The 23,287-nt window shown below is 46.0% G+C and overlaps 1 protein-coding gene across 1 annotated transcript; it reads left to right on the forward strand.

Moving 5' to 3' along the window:
* Positions 1-3,734: 3,734 nt before the first annotated feature.
* Positions 3,735-21,496, forward strand: SLC16A5 (solute carrier family 16 member 5). The gene is made up of 5 exons (XM_053375840.1): positions 3,735-4,069; positions 6,790-7,072; positions 15,613-15,756; positions 17,325-18,182; positions 20,800-21,496. The coding sequence occupies exons 2-5, from the start codon at positions 6,853-6,855 to the stop codon at positions 21,042-21,044; spliced, it is 1,467 nt and encodes a 488-aa protein (XP_053231815.1). The 5' UTR covers positions 3,735-4,069; positions 6,790-6,852; the 3' UTR covers positions 21,045-21,496.
* The last annotated feature ends 1,791 nt before the right edge of the window (positions 21,497-23,287 follow it).

Below are 23,287 nucleotides of genomic sequence, written 5' to 3' on the forward strand. Positions count from 1 at the left end.
GTAAGGCTTGGCATGCAATTTATGTCCTCCCTAACCAATATGGGAAATTTTGTTTCAGCTGACTTTCCTGAATTCATCTTAACTCTGTCTGAAAAGCATGGGCTCTCCTGCTCAACAAGAGACACTTTCCAAAATATTTGGCCTGTGGCCATGTAAAGTCTAAGCTGGTACTGTAGAACTGAGACTGCTCTTACTCTGTCAACATAATTTACCATATCTCTTGGTGATTTTTTTAAAACCAAAACACATATCTTTTCTGAATCCAAAACACTGTACATATCATTGAAAGTTAGGAGTAGCTTTGCAGCGATAAAAGTTGACACTCCCCCAAGTGTTTCAATGGCTCAGTTACATAGTCTTTTCCAGTGCTTTTTTTTCTAGAGAAAAAGTTGTTGGCACTGCTCAGCTGCAAGCTCAGAGGGTGGGCACTCTGCACATGCTCAGAGGCACGCTGCTCTTTCCCAACGCTGGCATCGTCATTTGGGTGCCGACTGTAAGTGACCTGCAGGTTTTGGGAATGGTTTTGCAAGGTGACCAGAAGAATGCCAATTACAAGTGGAATGGAGGCTCTTATTCCTAAGAGTAAAGGTAAAGGTAAAGGGATCCCTGACAATTAGGTCCAGTCGTGACCGACTCTGGCATTGCGACGCTTATCTCGCTTTATTGGCCGAGGGAGCCAGCGTACAGCTTCTGTGGCCAGCATGACTAAGCCGCTTCTGGCAAACCAGAGCAGCGCACGGAAACAGCGTTTACCTTCCCGCTGGAGTGGTACCTATTTATCTACTTACACGTTGACGTGCTTTCGAACTGCTAGATTGGCAGGAGCAGGGACCGAGCAACAGGAGCTCACCCCGTCGTGAGGATTCAAACCACCACCCTTCTGATTGGCAAGTCCTAGGCTCTGTGGTTTAACCCACATCGCCACCTGCGTCCCTCAATTCCTAAGAGTGCCTGCCATTTTTGCCCTCATCCAGCCTGCAGTTGACCTCTGATCGCAGAGCAGCATTTCCTGTTGACCACCCACTCCTTCCATGAGCGACATTAAACCTCTGTCTTCTATGGTCGCCCTTCTTCAGCTCTTCCCCTCGCCTAGCAACACCATGAGGCGCATCCACAGCAGAGCACTGAACAGCTGCTCCAGAGCCAGTTCACTCCACTCCTTTGGGCATGCTCAGCAGCAATGGCCCATCCCTCACTTGCTCTGGTGCGTGTATTTGCCTCCAATCCACCTGAGACGACTCTGGGTGTCCCTTCCAACTCTACTATGAGCCTATGATTCAGTACGGCAGATCTGAATAAAATTGACATGAGTAGCAGCCTCTTCAGGCCTTTTATTAAGGGTTCCAAAGGTTCAGAGGGTGACATTTAAATCTAGACAGCTGAGACACAGTCACAGATGAGTCATTTCCAGTTGCTTCATTTGCCCCAAGAAACTCAAATTTTCAGTGCATGTAAATATTTCTGCAATTTGTCCACTCAACTCTCTATCCTTGAGGACTGTGCAACGGAACCTAAATATTTACTAGTAAGGAAAACATAAAGGTACAACTTCCTCCCCCTTGTAAAGTTGCCAGTTTTCCAGATGTTCCTTTCTGGGAAAGAAAGGAGCTGGAAAGAAGAGGTCTACAATTTATTTTAGTCTGTTAGAATGGAATAGAGGTTGTTTTTTAAAAAAACCATTGTGTTTTGTTGGTCTTTGTTTAGAATGTTATTTAATGTATGTGACTCTGAAGTGCCAACATCCTTGAGCTTTCAAAAGAGTCACAATAAAATATACCCCAACAAGTCCTGTAGGAGGACCAGCTTACATCTGAGTATTAGTCAAGGACAGGCAACATACTTTATACCCACAAAGAAGAGCTCATATTTTCCTTTACTCCAAAATACCTGATTATTGGGGGGATGGGGACACGGGTGGCGCTGTGGTCTAAACCACAGAGCCTAGGGCTTGCCGATCAGAAGGTAGGCAGTTTGAATCCCCGTGACGGGGTGAGCTTCCGTTACTCGGTCCCTGCTCCTGCCAACCTAGCAGTTCAAAAGCACGTCAAGTGCAAGTAGATAAATAGGTACCACTCCAGTGGGAAGCTAAACGGTGTTTCCGTGCGCTGCTCTGGTTCGCCAGAAGCAGCTTAGTCATGCTGGCCACATGACCTGGAAGCTGTCTGCAGACAAACGCCGGCTCCCTTGGCCTGTAAAGTGAGATGAGCACCGCAACCCCAGAGTCGTTCGGGACTGGACTTAACGGTCAGGGGTCCCTTTACCTTTACCTTTATGGGAGGGTGAATTTCCTGATACTGACATACCTCTTAGCTCTGATAATTTGCAGATGACTGCATTAGAACATCAAGAGAGCCAGTGACCCATGTAGTCCAGCATCCTGTTCTCACAGTGGCAAACCAGATGCCTGAATGAAACTCACAAAGTAAGATTTGAGCACAAGAGCACTCTTTCCCCTCTTCTGGTTTCCAGCAACTTGGTATTCAGAAACACTGCTGCCTCCAACTGTGGAGACAGGACATAGCCATCATACACACAGTCTCAACACAGCCCATTTGAATGGGAATGCCCATCAACTTTGTGGGGGTCCAGCACCCTCACATGTTTTATTGTGGGGGCCAAAGGCTAGTACCAACTGATAGCCTACTGATAGCCCCAGGGCAAGCAGGCTTTATAGAGCTGCCTCAGAAACGGGGGCCCACCTTGCTGCCATTTCAAGCAGCCCTAAGCAAACTTGGGTTTAATTCTGGATTGTGGTTTATTACCTTCTTTTATGTATGATATGAGGTAGTTTTGTGTGTGTGTGTGTCTATTACAAGCCTGGAGGAGAAATGCATTAACCAGTGTGGTAGCTAAGCGGGGGCTAGCCAGGTTTTTTGTTTGCCCTGGGATGCTATTGAGATTCCCAGTCTCTCTCTGTGTGTACACAACTGCATGTGGGTTTTTCTTTTTCTGCCAAACTGGCTCTTTGACCCGAGTGAAATAAAGTTTCACTAGTTTCGCCCCTGCATTAACTTACCTATTACTGTAATACTTATTTCTTCCTGAGCTGGGAAATGTGTGTCTGGGCTGCGAAGCAAGGGTTGTTTCCCTCCAACAATAGGAAACGTGTGATGCTGGGAGCAGATGGGAGGCAAGGTCAGAATCCTGACATGCTAGTTTTCTATGTGCAGCGACATTTTGTTTGGTGCGGAGTACCAGTTCCATCAGAGAGTGTGCTCTACAGGGGTGTGGAGTTGAATAAAATATTGAGGGGGGGGGGAGAGGAAGGTAAGCCCCGCCCCGCATAATCGATCACATGACATGGCACACACCCACACACCTCATCTGAGTGGGAATTCCCCTTAACTTTGGAGGTGCCCCTAAAATATTTTATTGGGGGAAAGGGGTGCCGAAGGGACCCCTAAGATTTGGCTCCTATGGTGCTATAGCAGCACTGGGCTTCTCCCTGCTCAGTTATGCAGTTCAGTGGGTGACCTTCGGCCAGTCCCTCTCCTCCCCCCCCTCTCGGCCTCACCTGCATAGGTGAAACGTGCGTAAAACGAGGGAGACGAGAACCACCTTTAGCGAGGAGGAAGGGTGAGATAAGCACGTACAAGTCCCCCACCTGCAACCTGAAGCGACACACAGACACAGGCTTGCCACCTCCATGAAATCTAGGACCTTGAAAACAACTTTTGGAAACAGATCTATAAGGCATGCGGGGCGCGGGGGGGGGGTGAACCAAGGCAGATCCCACGACCCCAATCAAATTAAGCAAAAGTAACAATAGGCTCCTCTCTCCTCCTCGCCACCCTATTGAACAGGACCCGCCCTCGGGGCTCCTCGCCTGACCTCGGCCCCCTTTGACCTCAGCCCGCCCCGGGCTCCTCTGGCAGCGCGCGACGCTCTCGGATCTCCGGCTTCCAAGTCTCCTCCTCCTCTTCCATAAGCAACCGAAAGGGAACCGGAGTCGAGAGCTCGGCCGGCCCTTGGAGGAAGTGGAGCGGGGTGGAGAGCGGAGAGGAAGGGGCCACGGGGTCGCCCCTGGGAAGGGAAGGAAGCAGCAGCCCCGCCTGGGGGGCGTGAGCAGGTGAGCAGGCGGCGGATCGGCTGGGGAACCCGATCAAGATCACTACGAGACCGCGGGAGGGTGGAGGGGGGGAGAGTTCTTAAGATCCCAGCCTCTGCCCTGCACTTCCTTATGGGGATTCTTCGATCACCCTAGCTGAGGCCAGAGGGGGATCCCTGGGGGGAGTAAGGATGGGGGTAAAGCGCAGAAAGGATCCCCTTCGTGATCGAAGGACACTGGATCGAAAGATGCCTGGTTTCGATTTCCTGTTTTCGAGAGGGAAAGGAACGACGACGCCCCCTCCCCTCCGCCCCCGCTGACACCTGGTCCGAAACCGGAACAATCCCTTTCTCGGGCGACACCAGAGTTGAGAGTTGCTATAAGCCTTCTCAGGATCCCCGAGGCGTGCAGGGATCTCTCTCGGGTGAGCCCTTGGAAGGAAGCTCCGTTTCGAAATTGCCGCTGCTTAAAACGGCGCGGGGGTCGAAGCAAACCCACCCCTTTCTAATACCGCTTTGCAAAAAATCTAAACTGAATCGGACGCTTGTCTGGATGGCCCTTTTTCTGATTCCGTATAGACAGGAAAGGAGGCAGCCCTGAAACTGGCTCCAAAGAACCACATGGGTTGGTTTGAGCAACAAGTTATGGAGTTCCCGTTTTGTATCGCTGTTGGTGTTTTTAAAGAGGCAGCTGTTGCAGCTCATGACTCCAGAGATGCTGTGTTGTGTACCGGCAGAGAGCCAGAGCAGTGAACTTGGGCTCAAATTTTGTCTCAGCCTCGAATTCACTAGGTCTCAATTCTCTCGTCTGCAATACTGAGATAAGAGCACTGGGCTTTCTTTACAGGTAAAGGTAAAGGGACCCCTGACCATTAGTCCAGTCGTGACCGACTCTGGGGTTGCAGTGCTCATCTTTATTGGCCGATGCCGGAGAGTGTTTGTTGTGGGGGAGGAAGGGAAAGGAGAATGTTAGCCTCTTTGAGACTCCTTCGGGTAGTGATAAAGCGGGATATCAAATCCAAACTCTCCTCTCTTCTTCTTCTTGTCCAATCAGTTTTCAGCACCATAGCTAAGAAATAAGGGGATTTGGTGTTCAGGTTCAAAAGAACCTCCATAACCCCTGCCTTGGGAACTTGCTGTAGCAAAGCACCAAGGAGGTCACAATGTTCTGCATTCAGCACCAGCGTTACTATGAAGCAACACGAAATGGGCATTTCAGGCTGCAGAATCCATAGAGGGTGACCACCTTCCTGCTTTTGATTCATTTACGTGGCATTAAAAATTAACTACCACTACTTCTGGTGAAATTTTGAGGGTTGGAAAACAGACTGCTGGCAACACATGATCCCTTAAATACCTAGGGGACAACTACACTGGCTAGTTTATGGGACTCAGGGGAGAGGAACATACAGAAGAAGGCCTGACAGCTTTTAGGCATGCATCCCAACTTCTTCCTCCGACTCTGCCAGCAAAATGCCCTGTCAGGTGTGGCAGTAGAATAGTGGGCCAACCATGCATTTTTCAACTGGACCAGGCCAGTCCTGACCCTGCTAGAGGTCACCTAGATAACACCCGTGTTCCTTTGTACCTGCTTCTGCTGACCATTAGTAGCTCAGAGTAGTGAGGGCACCACATATTTTATCTGATGGAACAAATATTGCATAAGTTGTTTCCCCGTGTTCACTCCTGCATAACTGAGTGGGGCATTCCAAAGGAAACAACCAGTGGTCTCATTTATTTATTTATTTATTTATTTATTTATTTATTTATTTTGGAGGGCACCTCCAAGTTTCCACTATTTTGGGGGGCCATTCACTCACATACCGGCAAATGCAGGTTACAAACTTGAGCAACAAATCCCCTTCTCAAAAAGACTGGACATTTTTGTGATGGGGAAAGAAAATGCACTGGGATGGGTGGGAATAACACTTGCTTTGATGTAACATCAACTAACCTCCCAGAAAACAAATCGGGACGAATGCTCAATAAACAGGTCACCTGGAAGCGCCCTGGACCCCTGGAGCTACCTGAGTTGCCCATGTCTTTTCTTTGCTGTGGAAGCCAGTTCAGGAAAAGGGCTCTCCTTAAAGTGGTTTCACACCCAATGCTTAAAACAACCTTTTTTGGGGGAAAGGGATCTCTTGTGCTTTTTATGTAGGCTGGACGGGAGAATAAATGCATTTTGTAGAGCAGGTGTAACTTGCAGACATTGTAAATATTACATTAGAGTTAAAGCAAATATAAAAATCAATGCAGATGTAACATGTGGACATGTCCTAGGGGCCTTTCTCTCCACTTGAAAGTGAAAGGCACTTTCTGTTCTATCCTGGGACAAACAGGGCAACTCGGACAGGAACCTGTGCAAGAGCAGTCATTATAGCCTAATTCTCAGCAGAACTGTATAGACTTTACACTGGGATTGGCATTTACGGGCAGAGCCTTCCTCTCTTGGCACAAGAATTTTATGACATTAGATAAAGGCAGCAAGGGGATTCCACTGACCAAAAGCAGGTGAAAGGGAAAACTGGCAGGGTGCTGGTGCTGAGTAATACCAGCTAGCTCTTTCCTCACTGGAGGTGTGTCTAACATTATACCTAGAAGCATTCATAATCTTGTGAAATAAAAGGAGACGACAGACCTTTCTCAGGCAGGCTGGCGACACCAGAACTGAGAAGCTCTCTAGAGTAGCACAACAAATTCTTCTATTCTTCAGCAACTCTTTTTTTTCTGTCTTCTTTGCAGCTGCTGCATCACTTTCGTTTGTGCATTTTCCTCTAACGAGGCTTGCTCAGGAAAAAAACAACAATGTCCAAAGAAGAAGAGGCAGCCGCTAGGATCTCCAAAGACCAGGATCGAGGATGGGCGTGGGTGGTCTTAGTAGCCACCGTGATTGTTCAAGGGCTAACGCTGGGCTTCCCTTCATGCACTGGGGTCTTCTTCAAGGACCTGCAGCGTGATTTCCAGGCTAGCAACAGCCAGACATCGTGGTTTCCTTCCATCATGACAGCTGTGCTCCATGCAGGGGGTGAGTGTTTGCTTTTACTTATATGAACATCCTTCGCAAAAGGCACCCAAAGTCAGTGTTTGAAACTCCCATTGTTCTAGGCATATTTTGTGACAGGGAATTTCATTAGCACGAGCAGTTTCTGAGCTCTGGGCACAGTACTACGCCTAAGATTTCGATTAAAACTGCAGAGTGGAAGGAGGACCTTTTTCTGCCTCCCCACTTCCAGCTACTCTCTGGACACTGGAGAAGAGACCCTCTTAAGAATATTAGGGGGGTAGGCAGGGGAGGGACTAGACCATGTAAAAAGCAAACATAATATTTTAGCTGCAGTTCATTCATTTTCAGCTTTGTATTCTTGTTATAAAAAAAGCATGCCTAGCCATTCCGTTGTTGCGCCCATAAGCTAGGTTTAAGGCGCAATGAAGCTCCTAGCTTTTATATCTCAGCTTCTGACACAGCCCAAAGTACAACTCACGGAAAGCCCTCAGTCAATGAAACCCATCTAAAAGGTGTTGCTGGACTGCCTTTAGCTTCCTGATCTGTACAGACTTGTCTGTTTCAGCCCACTTCACTATTACTACACAGATATCAAATATAACCTGGAGACATAAGGAGAGCCCCGCAGGATCAGGCCAATGTCTCATCTAGTCCAGCACCCTGTTCACACAATGGCCAGATAGATGCCTTTGGGAAGCCTACAGATAGTTCTTGAGTGCAACAGCACTCTCCCCACTTGTGATTCCCAGCTACTGGTAGGGGAGTGGGTGGGGCTGTGGTCTAAACCAGTGTTCCCCAACCTTGGGCCTCCAGCTGTTTTTGGACTACAACTCCCATCATCCCTCGCTAGCAAGACCAGTGGTCAAGGATGATGGGAATTGTAGTCCAAAAACAGCTGGAGGCCCAAGGTTGGGGAACACTGGTCTAAACCACTGAGCCACTTGGGCTTGCCTATTGGAAGGTCAGCGGTTCAAATCCGCACGACGGATCAACATTCAGCTTTATTGAGTGGCCTCAGGTTCTAGAGCAGGCTTCCTCAACCTCAGCCCTCCAGATGTTTTGAGACTACAATTCCCATCATCCCTGACCACTGGTCCTGCTAGCTAGGGATCATGGGAGTTGTAGGCCAAAAACGTCTGGAGGGCCGAGGTTGAGGAAGCCTGTGCTAGATGGGAAAAAGGGAAACAAAATTACAGAACATCCAGTGCTTACCTGGTTTTATTGATATATGACACCTCTATACAACAGATTCCTGATAAATGCAACAGCATGTCTTGAACATGCCATTAGCTTACTGTTTCCTCAGGTTAGGTATTAATCTGTGCCTTTGGCTACTATGTATTTTGCACCTCAAGCAAAGGATGGAGGCCATAAACATGCAATGAAGTTATAGCACAGAGAAATTAAATATTAAGGTGGTGAATGGGCTGTGGGAGTGTCTGGAGGCAGTGGGAGGATGCGTGGCAGCTAATGGGATGAGGTTGCACCTTGACAAGACAAAAGTATTGTTTCTGGGAGACAGGGAGCAGGTAGGTATGAGGGACTCCCTGGTCTTGAGCAGAGTAACTGTGCTCCTGAAGGACTAGGTGCACAGCCTGGGAGTCCTTTTGGACTCAAAGCTGTCCATGAAGGTTAATTCTGTGTCCAGGGCGGCTGTCTACCAGCTCCATCTGGTCAGGGCATAGCTAGGTGCTCCAGCACCTGGAGCAGCGGGGGCGGTGGGGATCCGCCCATGGGGGTGCTGCAGTGATCCATGCATGGGGGCACTGCGGCGAGCTGCCCACAGAGCCCACCTGGTGGACGCAAGCCCCTCGCTGCCATTTTGGGCAGCGCGGGGCCCCAAGCCACTGTGTCACTCCCAGGAGAGACACGTGGCTCGGGTGCGCTACATGCCAGGCCCCATGGTAAGTGCCGACCCCTGTGGTGTGTCATTTTGTCACCCCCTCAAGGATGACACCTGGGGCAGGCCATGCACCCCACACTCCCCTTCCTATGCCCCTGTATCTGGTGCACCATCTGAGATCCTTTCTGCCTGCGCACTGTCATGATAGAGTGGTACATGCTCTGGATATCTCCCACTTGGACTACTGCAATGCGGTCTATGTAGGGCTATCTTTGAAGGTGACTCAGAAACTGCAACTAATCCAGAATGTGGCTGCCAGACTGGTGACTGGAAGCGGCCGCCGGGACCATATAACTCCAGTCTTGAAAGACCTACGTTGGCTCTCAGTACATTTCCGAGCACAACTCAAAGTGTTGGTGCTAACCTTTAAAGCCCTAAATGGCCTCGGCTCTGTATACCTGAAGGAACCTCTGCACCCTCTTCGTTCAGCAGGACATTGAGATCCAGCTCCAAGGGCCTTCTGGCAGTTCCTTCAGTGTGAGAAGTGAAGTTACAGGGAACCAGGCAGAAGGCGTTCTCGGTAGTTGTGCCCACCCTGTGGAATGCCCTCCCATCAGATGTCAAGGAGATAAGAAACTATATAACCTTTAGAAGACCTCTGAATGCAGCCCTGTATAGGGAATGGTTTCTTTTTTAAAAAATGTTTAATGTTTTATTATGCTTTTATGTATGTTGGAAGCTGCCCAGAGTGGCTGCCCAGTCAGATGGGCAGGGTACAAATTAAATCATCATCAAAAATTCCTGCTGCAATCAGAGCAACTTTTTCCAGGGAGAAAAAACCCTTGAAGGATTTGAGCTCTTAGGCTACCCAGTCACACTGACCTGGCACTGCCTGCCACATTGCTCTGTTGCTGCAGCACTCAGCGTAAATTTAGTCTGCTCTATATATGTACCCTCACAGTCCACATGACTAGGAGGTTTACATAAACTAGAGATAAGGTGGAAGAGAGATTTAAGCAGTCACAGTGATTAATCATGTAATAGGATCATGTTGAGCTGAGCAAAGGGAAAACACTCAGATTTCTTCAAACAGCAGCGTGAGTAGGATTGCCAACTTGTTCCTGGCAAGGCTGCTGTGCCTTTAACACCTGGCAGTTGAAAGCACAAAGCCCTGCCCAGAGAAAAAGTTGGCAGCCCTATACCCCATTCACTTAACCTAGAAAATGGGTAAAAGTTTAACGTCACATAAGAAAAATAAATGTATACCTGGCTCCTGTGTTAATCTGGGGTTGGCAATGAGCCAGAAAAAGGGACTGTGCCTTTAAAAGAGTTATTTACAAATCAGTGGGTGACCACGTATGCCCTGAGGTCTGTCTAGGGTTGCCAACATCTTTGTTAGCTCCTATACATTTAACAAGCAGGATGTTTCCCAACACCCAGAAGCTGTTCAATGTGCTGAAATTTCCTAAGGTCTTAAACTCTTAAACCCTGGCAGGAAAACAAACCAACCCCCAAACTTTTCCAGTCCAGCCTGTGCCTCTATGTAGAGAAAGCTAAACTCAATGCCTTAGGTACCTTCCCTCCTCAGGGTCAGCAAGAGCAGGGTTCAGATCCTGCACTTAGCCATGACACTCTCTAGGTGACTTTGGGGTCAGTGTTAGTCTCTTAGCCTAACCTCCCAATAAACCAAGTAGTTTTGTTGTTCTATAAATCTGCCCTTAAAAAAAAAAAGTTTCAGTTCAAGCTATCTGTGTGCAAGGGTGAAACCAATCCACCCATCCCCAGGACGACATCCACCCTTCCTTTGTGCTGACTAATTTTTATTCATTTTTGTCTGTGGGTGTTTCTTCCCTGTGCTCACTCTGTAAACAGCGTGAGACTAGGGGAAAGGAGGCAGGTGACACCTGGGGCTGAACCTTCCCCTTCATGCTCACCAGTCCTGGGAAACGTGAGCAGTTAGGAAATCCCAAGGCCACTGAAATATACTCAGAGTCGCAAAGTGATTTCATGCTCTTTATTCAGCTCATAGTGGTGAGGAGGAATGAATGAATGTCCCCTCAAAGTATCTGCTTTATATACATTATTTACACAATGGGCTGCACATGATTGGCTAATTCCGGAATTCTACTGTAAGCCAATCAGGTTGTGGATTCACTTCTATCTGGAGCATGATTGGGTGGTTCCTGCCAACCAATCATACTGCTGCATTGTTCTAGGACCAATCAGACTGCTGCATTCTGAATCCTATTGTTCTAGGACCAATCAGACTGCTGCCTTTTGGATCCTATTGTTCTAGGACCAATCAGACTGCTGCAGTTTGGATCCTATTCAACTCAGTACATAACAGCCACACAGGAAGAAGCAGGCTGGTGCTTGATCTGTTCCAACCAGGGCCCCGCAGATGAACTGACAACCTCATAAGGAAGAAACTACTCACTGGTGTAAGAATTCAAGTCCGTACAGCATTGCTGGGTCTGAGCAGAACCTGCTCCTGCGCCTTTAACAGGGATCTGGCAGGCAATTTCATGAAAAACAAAGGGCTCCCCCAGGCAACCTATTTATCAAGCATTTGCCTGGGTTGCCCACACAAATGTTAGATTATATCTGCTATTTTATTGAGCATTTGTTCTGATTTGATGTGGGGTGCTTAGATGATAACGGGGGCATTTATTCTGATTTGTGTTAGTCATTAGTTCACCCTGTACTTTTCTTGTTGTGCTTTCCAACCTGCAAAAAGTCCTGTTGCTTTGTTTTGTTTTGTTTTGTGTTTTGTTTTGTTTTGTTTTGTTAGCTGGGGCTGATGGGACTTGTAGTCCAAAGCATCTGAAAGGGCATCAGGTTGGCAAAGGCTGCCCTAGAGAGCATAAGAACATAAGAAGACTGTGCTGGATCATACCAGTGACCCATCAATTCCAGCATCCTGTTCTCACAGTGGCCAACCAGATGGCAATGGGAAGCCCGGAAGCAAGGACCCAAGTGCAACAGTGCTTTCCCCTGCTGCAGTTTCCTGCACCTAGTAGTCAGAAGCATTCTACCTCCAGACATGGAGGCAGAGCATAGTCATCATGACTAATTAATAATAATAATAATTTTATTATTTATACACCGCCCATCCGGCTGGGTTGCCAGCCAGACACTGGATCAATGGCTAGTGGCCATTGATAGCTTATGTGCACTTCAATCCACTTTAATTGCACATATTTCAAGCTCCGGTAACTGCCTGAATCCCTCTTGCAAAATACTGGCAGCCTGGAGGCACTCATCACCTGGTTATTTCTCCAGATCAGACCTCTATTAAAAGCTCAGGAGCAGCCAGGCTAGAGGGCAACCTTAAACGTTAGGCTTTGCGCCAGCTTTTGACTCACCCTTCTTCCGGGTATTAGGTAAGAATTAATTTTAAAAGCCTCTTTATGAGGAGTTGGGGTAACGGTCCATCTAATTTAGCACTATAAATGAATGGCAACAAGTCTGAGATCTTTTCTGGGCCTAGCGGATTTTATGCTCCTTTAATAGTTGCACAAAAACCTGCTGTTAAAGGTACAGGAGCCCTGCCAGGAGTATTAAAGCTCTTAACAACCCTAAATGTGCTCATTTGATGGTACTGGGGTTGTTATACATGATCCCACATTCAATGCTGTTTGCACTTGCAAAAGTTTTTGGGGTGGGCATACTGCTTCATTTCCAACCAGTGCGTGTCCTGTAGCTTCCTGCTGAAATCTTCTAACTTTTCATAGCATAAATGTTCCTGTGTTGTTGTTAGTTTTTGTCCCGCTCTCATTGCACTGTAGTGCAAGACCCAAGTGCCCTTCCAGGCAGCAGTAATGTGGCATCTTTGAATCTCTGAGGAAGCATTGCAGAGCAACTAGTAAAGTGAAATTATTTGTGCGTGGCCCAGTATATGTTCACCTCCAATACACAATTATTGTGTCAATGACATGTTTCATAGAATCATAGTGTTGGAAGGGACTCCAAGAATCATCTAGTCCAACCTCCTGCAATGCAGGAATCTTAACACGTGGTCCCCGATCCAATTTGAAATGGTACCGGACCCTGCTTAGCTTTACAAATGTGCAAGCAGTTTTATTGCTGCTCCACTCTGTTGCAGAATACATCTGTCAAACAATTTTTTAAAAACTCTGGATGGAGGGACTCTACAGTTTTTCCAGTCACAGACCATGCTTCTACATCCTTTTTTTTTAAAAAAATAATTTTTAATGAATGATTTTATATTACAAAAAACATTACAACCATACTACCACAAAATACAATTGAGAAATAAAAATTACATACATCAGTATTTTGTTTATTCCTTATTTACCATCTTATTTCCTTCCAAACATCCCATACAAAACACACACACAGAGAGAATAATAATGAAAATAAATATTTCCCCCCTTTTATCTTACAAAATCTTTTCTTCAGTTTTGACTTCCTGTCAAGTCCCTTCACATATGTTTTATCTTACAATTGAATGTACACAAAGCAATAAACCTTTCTATATAAATTTTCCAATACATTCAGAAAACATAATAAATCCTTAATTGTTATCCACCTCCTTTTACTTCCTTTGTCACTTGAATGCTAGCACGGAGTCAAAACTATTATTGTATTTTTGAACATATCTTCTATAATCATCTCATTTTTCCGCAAATTTTTGCTTTGAGTTTCCTCTGAGTTTGCTAGTCAATTGAGGACCATGCTTCTACGTCCTACTTCCTCCTACATGAGGAAGAAAAAAGGGGTCTCAAAGGTCACTGACTCCACGCTATTAAGACTTGCTCATAGCATTCAGGCTATGATCCCACCCAGGCACCAGAATTTTCCAAGTCAGAAGCTGGTGGCCTGAGAGCAAAGGGCCAGCCCATGCCCTTGTGTCCCTTAAAAACCTAGAGATCTTAAAGCAGAGATAAAACCTACAACCTCATATATGCAAGGCTATATATTCAACCAAGGAGCCTCAATCTGTGAAACTGAGGTTGCCCAAGGAGTCTTCTTAGGAGTATTCAGGCAAACACCCCCTCACGTGCTGAGGGGAAAAGCTGGACTGTGCCCCACCAGGAACATCTCACCTGTTGGTTATGTATGCACTGACCACACCTCTGCTAGTCTGTGAGGACCTATATTGTAAGAGGGCTCATTTGAAACCCCCCCCCCCAAAAAATGTCATAGCCAGCTGCAAATGAAGCCTCTTTGCTTCAGAAAATTGCCTTTGGCCACGCCTCTCCTGGTATGTACCACAGAGGAACTTACGGTCTTCAAATAAAAACATCCTGAAGGTCCCAGGCCACAGAGAGGTTAGGCTGGCCTCAACTAGAGCCAGGGCTTTTTCCGCTGCGGCTCCAATCTGGTGGAACGCTCTGTCACAAGAGACTAGGGCCCTGCGGGACTTGACATCTTTCCGCAGGGCTTGCAAGACGGAGCTGTTCCACCAGACCTTTGGTCAGGGTTCAGTCTGACTCCCTCTCCCCTTTCATAAGAACTTGCATGAAAGTGGCCTCCCAATTTTTCTCACAGGCCCATATAAGTTCAGCACAAACAGTTGGGCCTGGTGAGCATTTAAGGTCCCCAATGCTAATCTGCGGGTTGCCATCTGATCCTGCTCTGATTTGAGGATGTATTTTAATTGATTGTCTGATTTTATGTTAATGTGTTATACATTTGATGTTAGCCGCTCTGAGCCCAGCTTCGGCTGGGGAGGGTGGGATATAAATAAAAATTATTATTATTATTATTATTATATAAAAGTAATGAGAGAAAGCTTTTCAATAAATGTCGGGGATGGGTGGGAATATGTTGGGTTATTGACAGGATTTGAATGGGGCTGGGATCTATTTCCTCTGAAAAAGATATCTCCTTCACACACAAAAACACAAACACAGAGGAAGGTCACGTTTAAACAGTAATTTAAGCCACTGAAAAAGTCACATAAAGGGCACACGCCACTTCCTGTTCTTCTCCTGCTTACCTGAGAACTTGCTGAGGAAATCAAGTCCTGGGGGGAAATTCCTGTTGGACCAAAAAAAGCTATGGTATCTTAAATATGCTACTGAATATATTATGTACCCAGGTAGTTGGTAGCCCAGTTGTCATCATTATACAGTACTGTATATATGTAAGGCAGTTCACAGACCACAGCCTTCCTCTCTTTCGCTGAGGAGCATATTTTGCTTGAGTTTGTTTAGATCTTGCCAAACAAATCACGCTTATTCAGATTGCTCCCCAGCTCCCTCCTGAAAAGCCATATTAGTTTACAGAAAATATGGATTCATCCCTTCCTACATCTCCCACACTGAAACCCAGCTCATTGTTCACCACACGGAGGCTTCATTCACATGTCCTGTCTTGCCCACACTGTAAGTGCTGCTACCTGTTCCCCTTGGCATTTGCTTTTATTCTGAGTGGTTTGTACACAAATTGCGGTCCACATTATCTTCTCTGCCCCCGCCTCCAACATTTTCCCACTTTGGACTAGGCCTACTGCATGAACTTACCAGCGAGAAGGCATAAATATTTGCTTTGGAACATTAGTGTTGATACTCTGACCAGAAAGTTTAGACAGTGGTGCAGGAGTATCTTCTTGCCCTTTACAATTCTGTTTTTGCATAACATAGCCTTGGGTTATGTGGGTGACGACTGCTATTACCTGGGAGGGGCCCACAGCATTGTATTTTGACAGCGCTCCTCCTGCTCTGACTGACGCTGAGGTTTGCTTTTTCAGGGCCTCTCTGCAGCATTTTGGTAGAACGATTTGGCTGCAGGACCACTGTGATGCTTGGAGGCCTTCTCAGCGGGGTGGGCATGGTTGCCAGTGCTTTCTCCAAGTCCATTAGTCACCTTTACATAACAGCAGGATTCATCACAGGTGAGTAGAGCCTCCAAGTGGGTTGGTATGCAGAAGCTTTGTCCTGGTTTTGTAACACTGGTGCCCCAGTTCACATGCAGCACTCAGCCAAGCCGTGGCTTAGCACAAATGAGCAAATGTGTGGGTTCCCAGACAGGAGATGGGGGCTGCTAACCAAGGGCTTAACCATGGTTTGGCTTAGTGTTATGTTCCAAACTGGGCTTGTGGTTTGCCTCTCTCAGTAGAGACTGTAACCTTGGTTATAGCTCATATTTTGTCTGGAATGAAAGATTTACAGTGGTACCTTGGGTTAAGTACTTAATTTGTTCCGGAGGTCCGTTCTTAACCTGAAACTGTTCTTAACCTGAAGCACCACTTTAGCTAATGGGGCCTTCTGCTGCCGCCGCTCCGCTGGAGCACGATTTCTGTTCTCATCCTGAAGCAAAGTTCTTAACCTGAAGCACTATTTCTGGGTTAGCCGAGTCTGTAACCTGAAGCGTATGTAACCTGAAGCATATGTAACCTGAGGTACCACTGTATATGTAACGTGAGGCCAAACCATGGCTTAGCCCTGGGTAGCACCATAACAACAGGATTGGGGAAGGAGCGCAGTGTGCCAGTGGAGGTATACATTCACGGAAGAGAAGGAGAGGCGATTCTTGCCATTTGGGGGACCCTCCACAACAGATTTATTTTGGGGAGGTGGGCATTGCTTGAAGGATAGGGAATAGTCAAAAATTCCCTCGCCTCCTCCTCCATATGCAGACGCCTCCTGGTAGAGCAATTAGTGTCTGTTGTACATATTTTTTCTTATAAGCCCATCATATTGTAATTGGATTTCAACACAGCTCTGCTCAATGAACTGTCCTTGAGGATAGTTTAGTTTATCATACCATTTAATAGTACTTTTCAATATAATGTGGAACCTTGGTTTTCAAACGTAACCCGTTCCGGAAGATCGTTCAACTTCCAAAACGTTCGAAAACCAAAGATCAATGGCCTGGCTGCAAAGTTGTTCATCTTCTGAGGCGCACCCGAAAACAGAAGTAATTACTTCTGGGTTTTCAGCATTTGAGTTCTGAATTATTTGGCTTCCGAGACGCTTGAAAACCAAGGTTCCTCTGTAGATTGAAAATAATGGTATCATATTTGGAAATATAAGACCTCCTATTTCATAAGATTTTTGTCTAGTGGGCATTGTGACTTGCGTTTTCTCTTTTCTGTTTTTGTCCAAGCATAGAAAAGTGCAAATACTTTTTTCTTTTTTTTTTGCTAACCTTTAAGTGCATTCATAAATAGGAGAGTTCTTGACCATATACATTACTATTGTTTCTATAGTTTTGATTGTGTACAACCCTTGAGGTGCTGTAAAATATAGCTGCTCTTGAGTAAAGATCTCATGTGGTCTGAAAACTGGGGCAGGGAGACTGTTTTGCCTCCATCCTCCTTAGACTGCCCTGGCCTTAGAGGGCCACTGAACTAATTCATGGAATGTGTTCTGAACACCTTAAAAGTGCTTGATAAACACACAATATATCTAAAACTCCAGCATTCCAAATTCAATTCTTGAATCTCTTCTTTCTTTAAAGGCTTGGGGTCATGTTTCAGCTTCCAGGCTGGAGTCACTGTGCTTGGCTACTACTTCATACGCCGTCGAGCCCTGGCCAATGCTCTGGCCTCCACAGGTGTCTCCATTGGCCTCACACTCTGGCCACTGTTCTCCCAGTACATGCTTGACGAGATGGGCTGGAGAAACACTTTCCTCATCTTTGGCGGGGTGCTGCTGAACTGCTGCGTTTGTGGGGCTGTGATGAGGCCGGTGGTGCCAGACCAGCTGCCTGCCCCATTATTGAAGCCCTACCCTGAACAGCCACCTGAAGGGGCCTATTTGTCTAATGGAAACACTGTGCATCCTGAAAAGGAGCTGCCCCGGCCCAGGTGTGCCGCTTGCATCCAGACCCTACAGAAGTACCTGGCTTTTGACGTCTTCTGCAAGAACAAAGGCTATCAGATCTACACCATTGGCGTGTCTTGGATGGTGATGGGTTTTGTGCTGCCCCTCATCTACCTGGTGCCTTACGCCATCTTCAATGGAGTGCCGGAGCGCAAGGCAGCCCTGCTCATCTCCATCATTGGGTTCATCAACATATTCATGCGCCCCATGGCGGGCCTGCTCTCAGGCCTCAACGTCTTCACTGGCCGGAGGATCTACCTCTTTAGCCTGGCTGTCCTCCTCAACGGCCTGAGCAACCTCATCTGCGCAATCTCAGCTGACTACACCGTCCTTGTCTTCTACTGCTTGGTCTACAGTGTCTCCATGAGTGTCATCGGTGCTCTTCTCTTCCAGGTGTTAATGGATGTGGTAGAGATGGACAGGTTCTCCAGTGCCTTGGGTCTCTTCACCATCTTGGAGAGTGTCACCATTCTCATTGGACCCCCTCTTGCAGGTAAGATGTGGGCAGGGCCTGAGACATTGGGTATTCCGCAAGTGCAAGAACTTCAGCAGAATTTGGCAGGGGTCATAGACTTCCCTGCAGGTAAAACTACTACAACCTTGAAATGGCAAGCACTGAGGCACAGTGGTTGCTTTAGACACTCCATGTTGGCTATCCCTTCTTTTGATCAGCCTTTCCCTAACCTGGGATCCTCCAGTTGTTTTGGACTCAAACTCCTATCAGCCCTGCCAGCCAGCATGGCTAATTGTAAGGGCTGATGGGTGTTGTGATCCAAAATATCTGGAAGTTTGGGAAGGTTGCTCCAGATTGTGGAGTTGTGCAAAGAATTGGCAAAAATAACCTTTCCCCCACTTTTCTGTAGGTGGGTGCTGGGAGTGCTCTTTCTATGAGCAGAACTCAGCTCATGGGAAGTTTGGATTCAACCCTACATGTTTACCTTTGTATTTTAATGTACTTGAGGAAGAGCTGAAAAAGTTCAGGCCAGTTCCATCCTAGTACAAAAGAACCGCTGTGGATAGTTCCATTCCCCACCCCCCCTTGTTGCCTAGTGCGTTTCTCCTATTCCTACAATTTGTGCGTTATTCACTGCAACAACTGTTTGGGTACACACATCCAACACAATTGGCTCATAGTATGAATCAGCCATCAGACACTCTGGCTATTCTTGCCTGTTGCCATGCGGTTTGAGAAGCCAGATGGCTGTTTTCGATTATCTGGTGACCTTTCAGAGCCAGAGTTTCAAGGCTCTATGGAGCAAGCAAACATGTGAAATTCAATGCATTTTTTAAAAGACGTCAAATAGAGATAATTCTTTGATGAGCAAACTATGATGCAGCAGTTTTACCAGGCCTTACAAAAATAGACCAAAGGGAAGGAAATATCAAATTGGTTGACTGCCCAGGGTTTTCTATTACATGCAAGGAGCCTCCATGAGTACAGGAGACTCCCTGCTTCAGAAGTTCACCTTCCAACTTGTGCAATGTGATGGTGATGTAGGGAGGAGGCAGAACTTAACACACTTGCCTCCCCACTCAGCTCTTGGGTTTTATGTTTAAGCAAAATGCCTGAAAAGGGCTACTGGTGCAGAATAATAATAATAATAATAATAATAATAATAATAATAATAATACACTTTATTTTTTATTCTTTATACCCAACAGAACATTAAAAACACAATAAAAGATCAAACATTTAAAACTTCCCTAAACAGGGCTGCTTTCAGGTGTCTTCTAAAAGTCAGATAGTTGTTTATTTCCTTGACATTTGATGAGAGGGCATTCCACAGGGCGGGCACCACTACTGAGAAGGCCCTCTGCCTGGTTCCCTGTAACCTCACTTCTTGCAGTGAGGGAACCGCCAGAAGGTCTCAGATCTGGACCTCAGTGTCCGGGCAGAATGATGGGGGTGGAGAGGCTCCTTCAGGTATACTGGGCCGAGGTCGTTTAGGGCTTTAAAGGTCAGCACCTAGCAACATAAAATAACCATCTCACTCACATAAGAATGAAGAACAACTGTAGACAACCAAACCCTGACCATTACTGCCATCTAAATATCTAGGAGAATGCAAATGTCTTAACTGAAAGGATGATAAAGACTGTGCTAGGCATGCCTCTCTGGAGAAAGCATTCCACAATTGGGGGGGGGGGGAGGCACTTACAGAACAGACACGTTCTCTCCTTGCCAGCTTCCAAATGTCTCTTGGAAAGAAGCAAACAAAGAATCACCTATTGGGCTGTAAGAAAGTGATGAGGCAGTGGTTGGTTGCTACCAACACCATGGTGGCAAAGAACAGATACTAGGACCAAAAACAGTTTGGTCCTATCTTCACCACAGACTTATATAACTAGTCATTCCCTTGCCCTAGGGATCCTGGAAACTAGTTCTTCTGGGAATGGGGCATTAAGATTTGGAACAGATCTGAGCAGATTCGCCAAACCACAATTCATAAATATATATTGTGGTGGGTGGGGAGGCAAAGACAGTTAAATTGGGATCATGTTTATAGTGTAGATATACCTTTCAGGTGGGGAGACCAGAGGCAGCTGCATTTGCTGCTGGATGAAGTCATCTGTACAGTGAGGGGGGAAAGTAGTTTTTTTTTTTGTCCCTGACATCCTTGGACAGCTCTTTGGTCTTTGTCATGGTGGCTAGTTTGGAATCTGCTGGATTGTTGACAGGTGTCTTTTGTACAGGTACTGTAATGAGCTGGGATTACAGGTAATACCTCTCTCTCCTTTACAGCAGGTGCTTCTAATCTCAGCTCGTTATATACAGTGAAAATACCAGGTACCCTCACATCTGGCTGGTTGATAGGGGATCAAATACTTATTACACTGATTATAATGCACATCAATCTCTAACTTTCGTCTTCTGGGTTTCTGGGGGTTTTCCCTGTTGTTATTCTGTCTCTCACAGCTACAATAAACCTACCATTACAATTATGGACTGGTCATTTCTTCGTCAGAGGGCAAATTTAGCAGGGGATCAAATACTTTTCCCCCTCACTGTATGTGGTTGTGAGCATTTTGGAGGAGAATGGAATCCTATTAAAAAGCGGAAGGTTGCACTTTTGCATGCCATTGAGATTTGAACTTTTTTTCTGTTCCAGGTCTTCTTGTGGATATCACGGGCCACTATAGTTACGTCTTCTATGCTTCCACCTTCTTCATGGTAACGTCTGCTCTCTTCATGGGTCTTAGCTTCTGCACTATGAAAGCAAAGAACAAACTGAAAGAGACCCATAAGCTGCTATCCCCAGAGGTCCCCTCCAGGGGAAAATACATGGAAGTGCCAACAGAACAGAGGCCAAACAGAAATGATCCTCCTGCAGTCATCTATATAACAAGCATCTGAGTCCAGATGAGCTGGAGGGACATTGGATTTCTCACAAATGAAAAATATCTGGAAACAGAAGGGGGAAAAACAAGTGCCTCATTTTTCTGGTTCTCCCGTCCTCCCTACTGCGACCTCCTACTCAGCTGTGCTGGGCTCATATGAAGGATCTAGGTCAGAGGATATGAACTCAAAGCTATCCAGAAATCTAAAGAGCACTTTAAACAAAACATACATGGTGTAAGCCATGGGGCCAAAGAGGGACATTGCCCTGTGGCAACATCTGTATTATTACTTGAAGCTTAATAATTTTTATCACCAGGTTTTCTTTATACATTCCAGTTTTTCAAGCTGGAAGGATTTCTTCACCCACTGGGTTATATGAATGACAATGGAACCTGTAGAGAAGGGCAAGTAATAGTTATGCGGGACTTGTTTCCGAACATGTCCATTTGCCACACTTAAACAGAGCAAAGTCAACTAATTGTCTGATTCTCTCCTAGTCCAAAAGAAAAGTTATTCATTAGGGAGTTTTACTGCTGAACATGAAGGCTTTCTTTCCTGTTGCATAATCTCAGAGCAGTTGCTGTTTGACCATATTACTTATCTCCCTTACAGCAGCCAGATTGCGGATGAGTAGAGTTGTATGTGCAACTAAGCAAAGTGAATCATTTCTGCATTTTGAGGTTATTTTTTTTGGGGGGGGGGGATAACAGATGCTCATATCTTGAAGCTGGAGAGCTCCAAAGTGCCTATATATTCTTGCCAATAGTGTACTGAAATCCTTTGCATTCTCCTTTGAAATATATGCTGCAGTAAAGAAAAGGTGATGCTAATTAAAAGAGGTGGCTATTCTGTCCACCTCCACAAGGAACAGCAAATGCGAATACAATGGCATTTTAAGTTTTATCTCCAGTGGGCATTCCTCACCATTGTAGGCTTCCAGTGTCTTATAGAGCCAACTCAGAATGGGTGTATAAGCTATAATAAGGGTAATATGTTACATGTTGGCAAACTGACATCTATGCAGATGTATGTTGGTGTAAAGAAACATGAAGAATGGCAAGTACTACCCTTTGCTGCATGCCTAAAACAGCAGGTCAGATCAAGACCATCTCTGCTTTGGACTGAAGGTCTCGTTTTTCTTAAGGATATGCAGAGAAATATAATTAGGAAAATGGCACTCCAGTCTGGAATCTTCTTCTTAAAACAATAGCTTCATGTTACTTTGTGTTAAGACAAGCCTTGAAAATGACCCAGGATGCTTACTGTGTTGGCTGGGGAAATTGCAGCTAACTTTGCCAAATCTTCTGTGTTTGAGCCATTGGGCCTAGGCTTGTTAAAACAGCCGTGTTTGACCTGGAACACAACTGTGTTTTAATTCTGATACACTTGCTTGCTTTTCGTAGTTCCAGCTCCCCAGCTCACATTGTTCTTCTGATTCTGGTATTTCTTTCTAAACACTAACTTTAAGGTTTGTGGAGGATGTGAGCCAGATACAGCTTGGAATGGCAGGGATTTGTCGTCGATGAACTCCAGCACTTTCAAAACCAGAAAGCTTTAAGAATATGCATGAACAAGAAGTTGTACAGTTGTAGGGTTCCGACCTGACAAGTCTATATTAATCTATTCAAATGACAAGGAACAAACCAATGAAATGTTCATGCAGGACTGAACTACAATGGTGCACTGAAAGAGGGAATCCAAGTGGGTATTCCCTGTCTCCAGCCAAGTAACATGGGGTGCAATTCATTTCTCCTGCACAAGCTTCAGTAACATGAGCGAGAGCTGTTCATACTCTTCTCCTTACAGAGGAGCTTCTCTTCAGACGGGCTTTAAATCCAGTCCACTCCCATGCTATCTGTAACGAGTGGGGGATCTGCGGACCTCCAGATGTTCTTGGACTACAGCCCCCACCATCCCTGACCATTGACCACGCTGGCAAGGCTAGATGGGAGTTGCAGTCCAGCAGCATCATGGGGAAGGCAGACATGCATAGAAGCCACTAGAGAAGTTTAAAAAGCAGACAGTACTCAATTTCCTCTGGTCTTTTGTGGGGTGAAAGGATTTGCCATGTCTGAGAAGCATATGACCAAAGTATAAATTCAGCTGACATGCACACAAACATAGTTCTGAATACTCCTGTTCTATAGAAAGCCAAACCTCTTTTGGATTTGGGGCATTATAGTAGATGGCAGCCTATCGCACTATTTGCATTTAAATATTCCTGACCAAATATACCAGGTAGAAAGTAGAAGAGAAGC

Source organism: Podarcis raffonei, chromosome 2 (genome assembly GCF_027172205.1).
Source record: "Podarcis raffonei isolate rPodRaf1 chromosome 2, rPodRaf1.pri, whole genome shotgun sequence".
Lineage (NCBI taxonomy): Eukaryota > Metazoa > Chordata > Lepidosauria > Squamata > Lacertidae > Podarcis > Podarcis raffonei.

Coding starts and splice junctions, on each gene's coding strand:
- SLC16A5 (XM_053375840.1), top strand. CDS start 6,853: ATGTCCAAAGAAGAAGAGGCAGCCGCTAGGATCTCCAAAGACCAGGAT. Junction 7,073..15,612: donor AGCTGTGCTCCATGCAGGGG/GTGAGTGTTTGC, acceptor TTGCTTTTTCAG/GGCCTCTCTGCAGCATTTTG. Junction 18,183..20,799: donor CATTGGACCCCCTCTTGCAG/GTAAGATGTGGG, acceptor TTTCTGTTCCAG/GTCTTCTTGTGGATATCACG.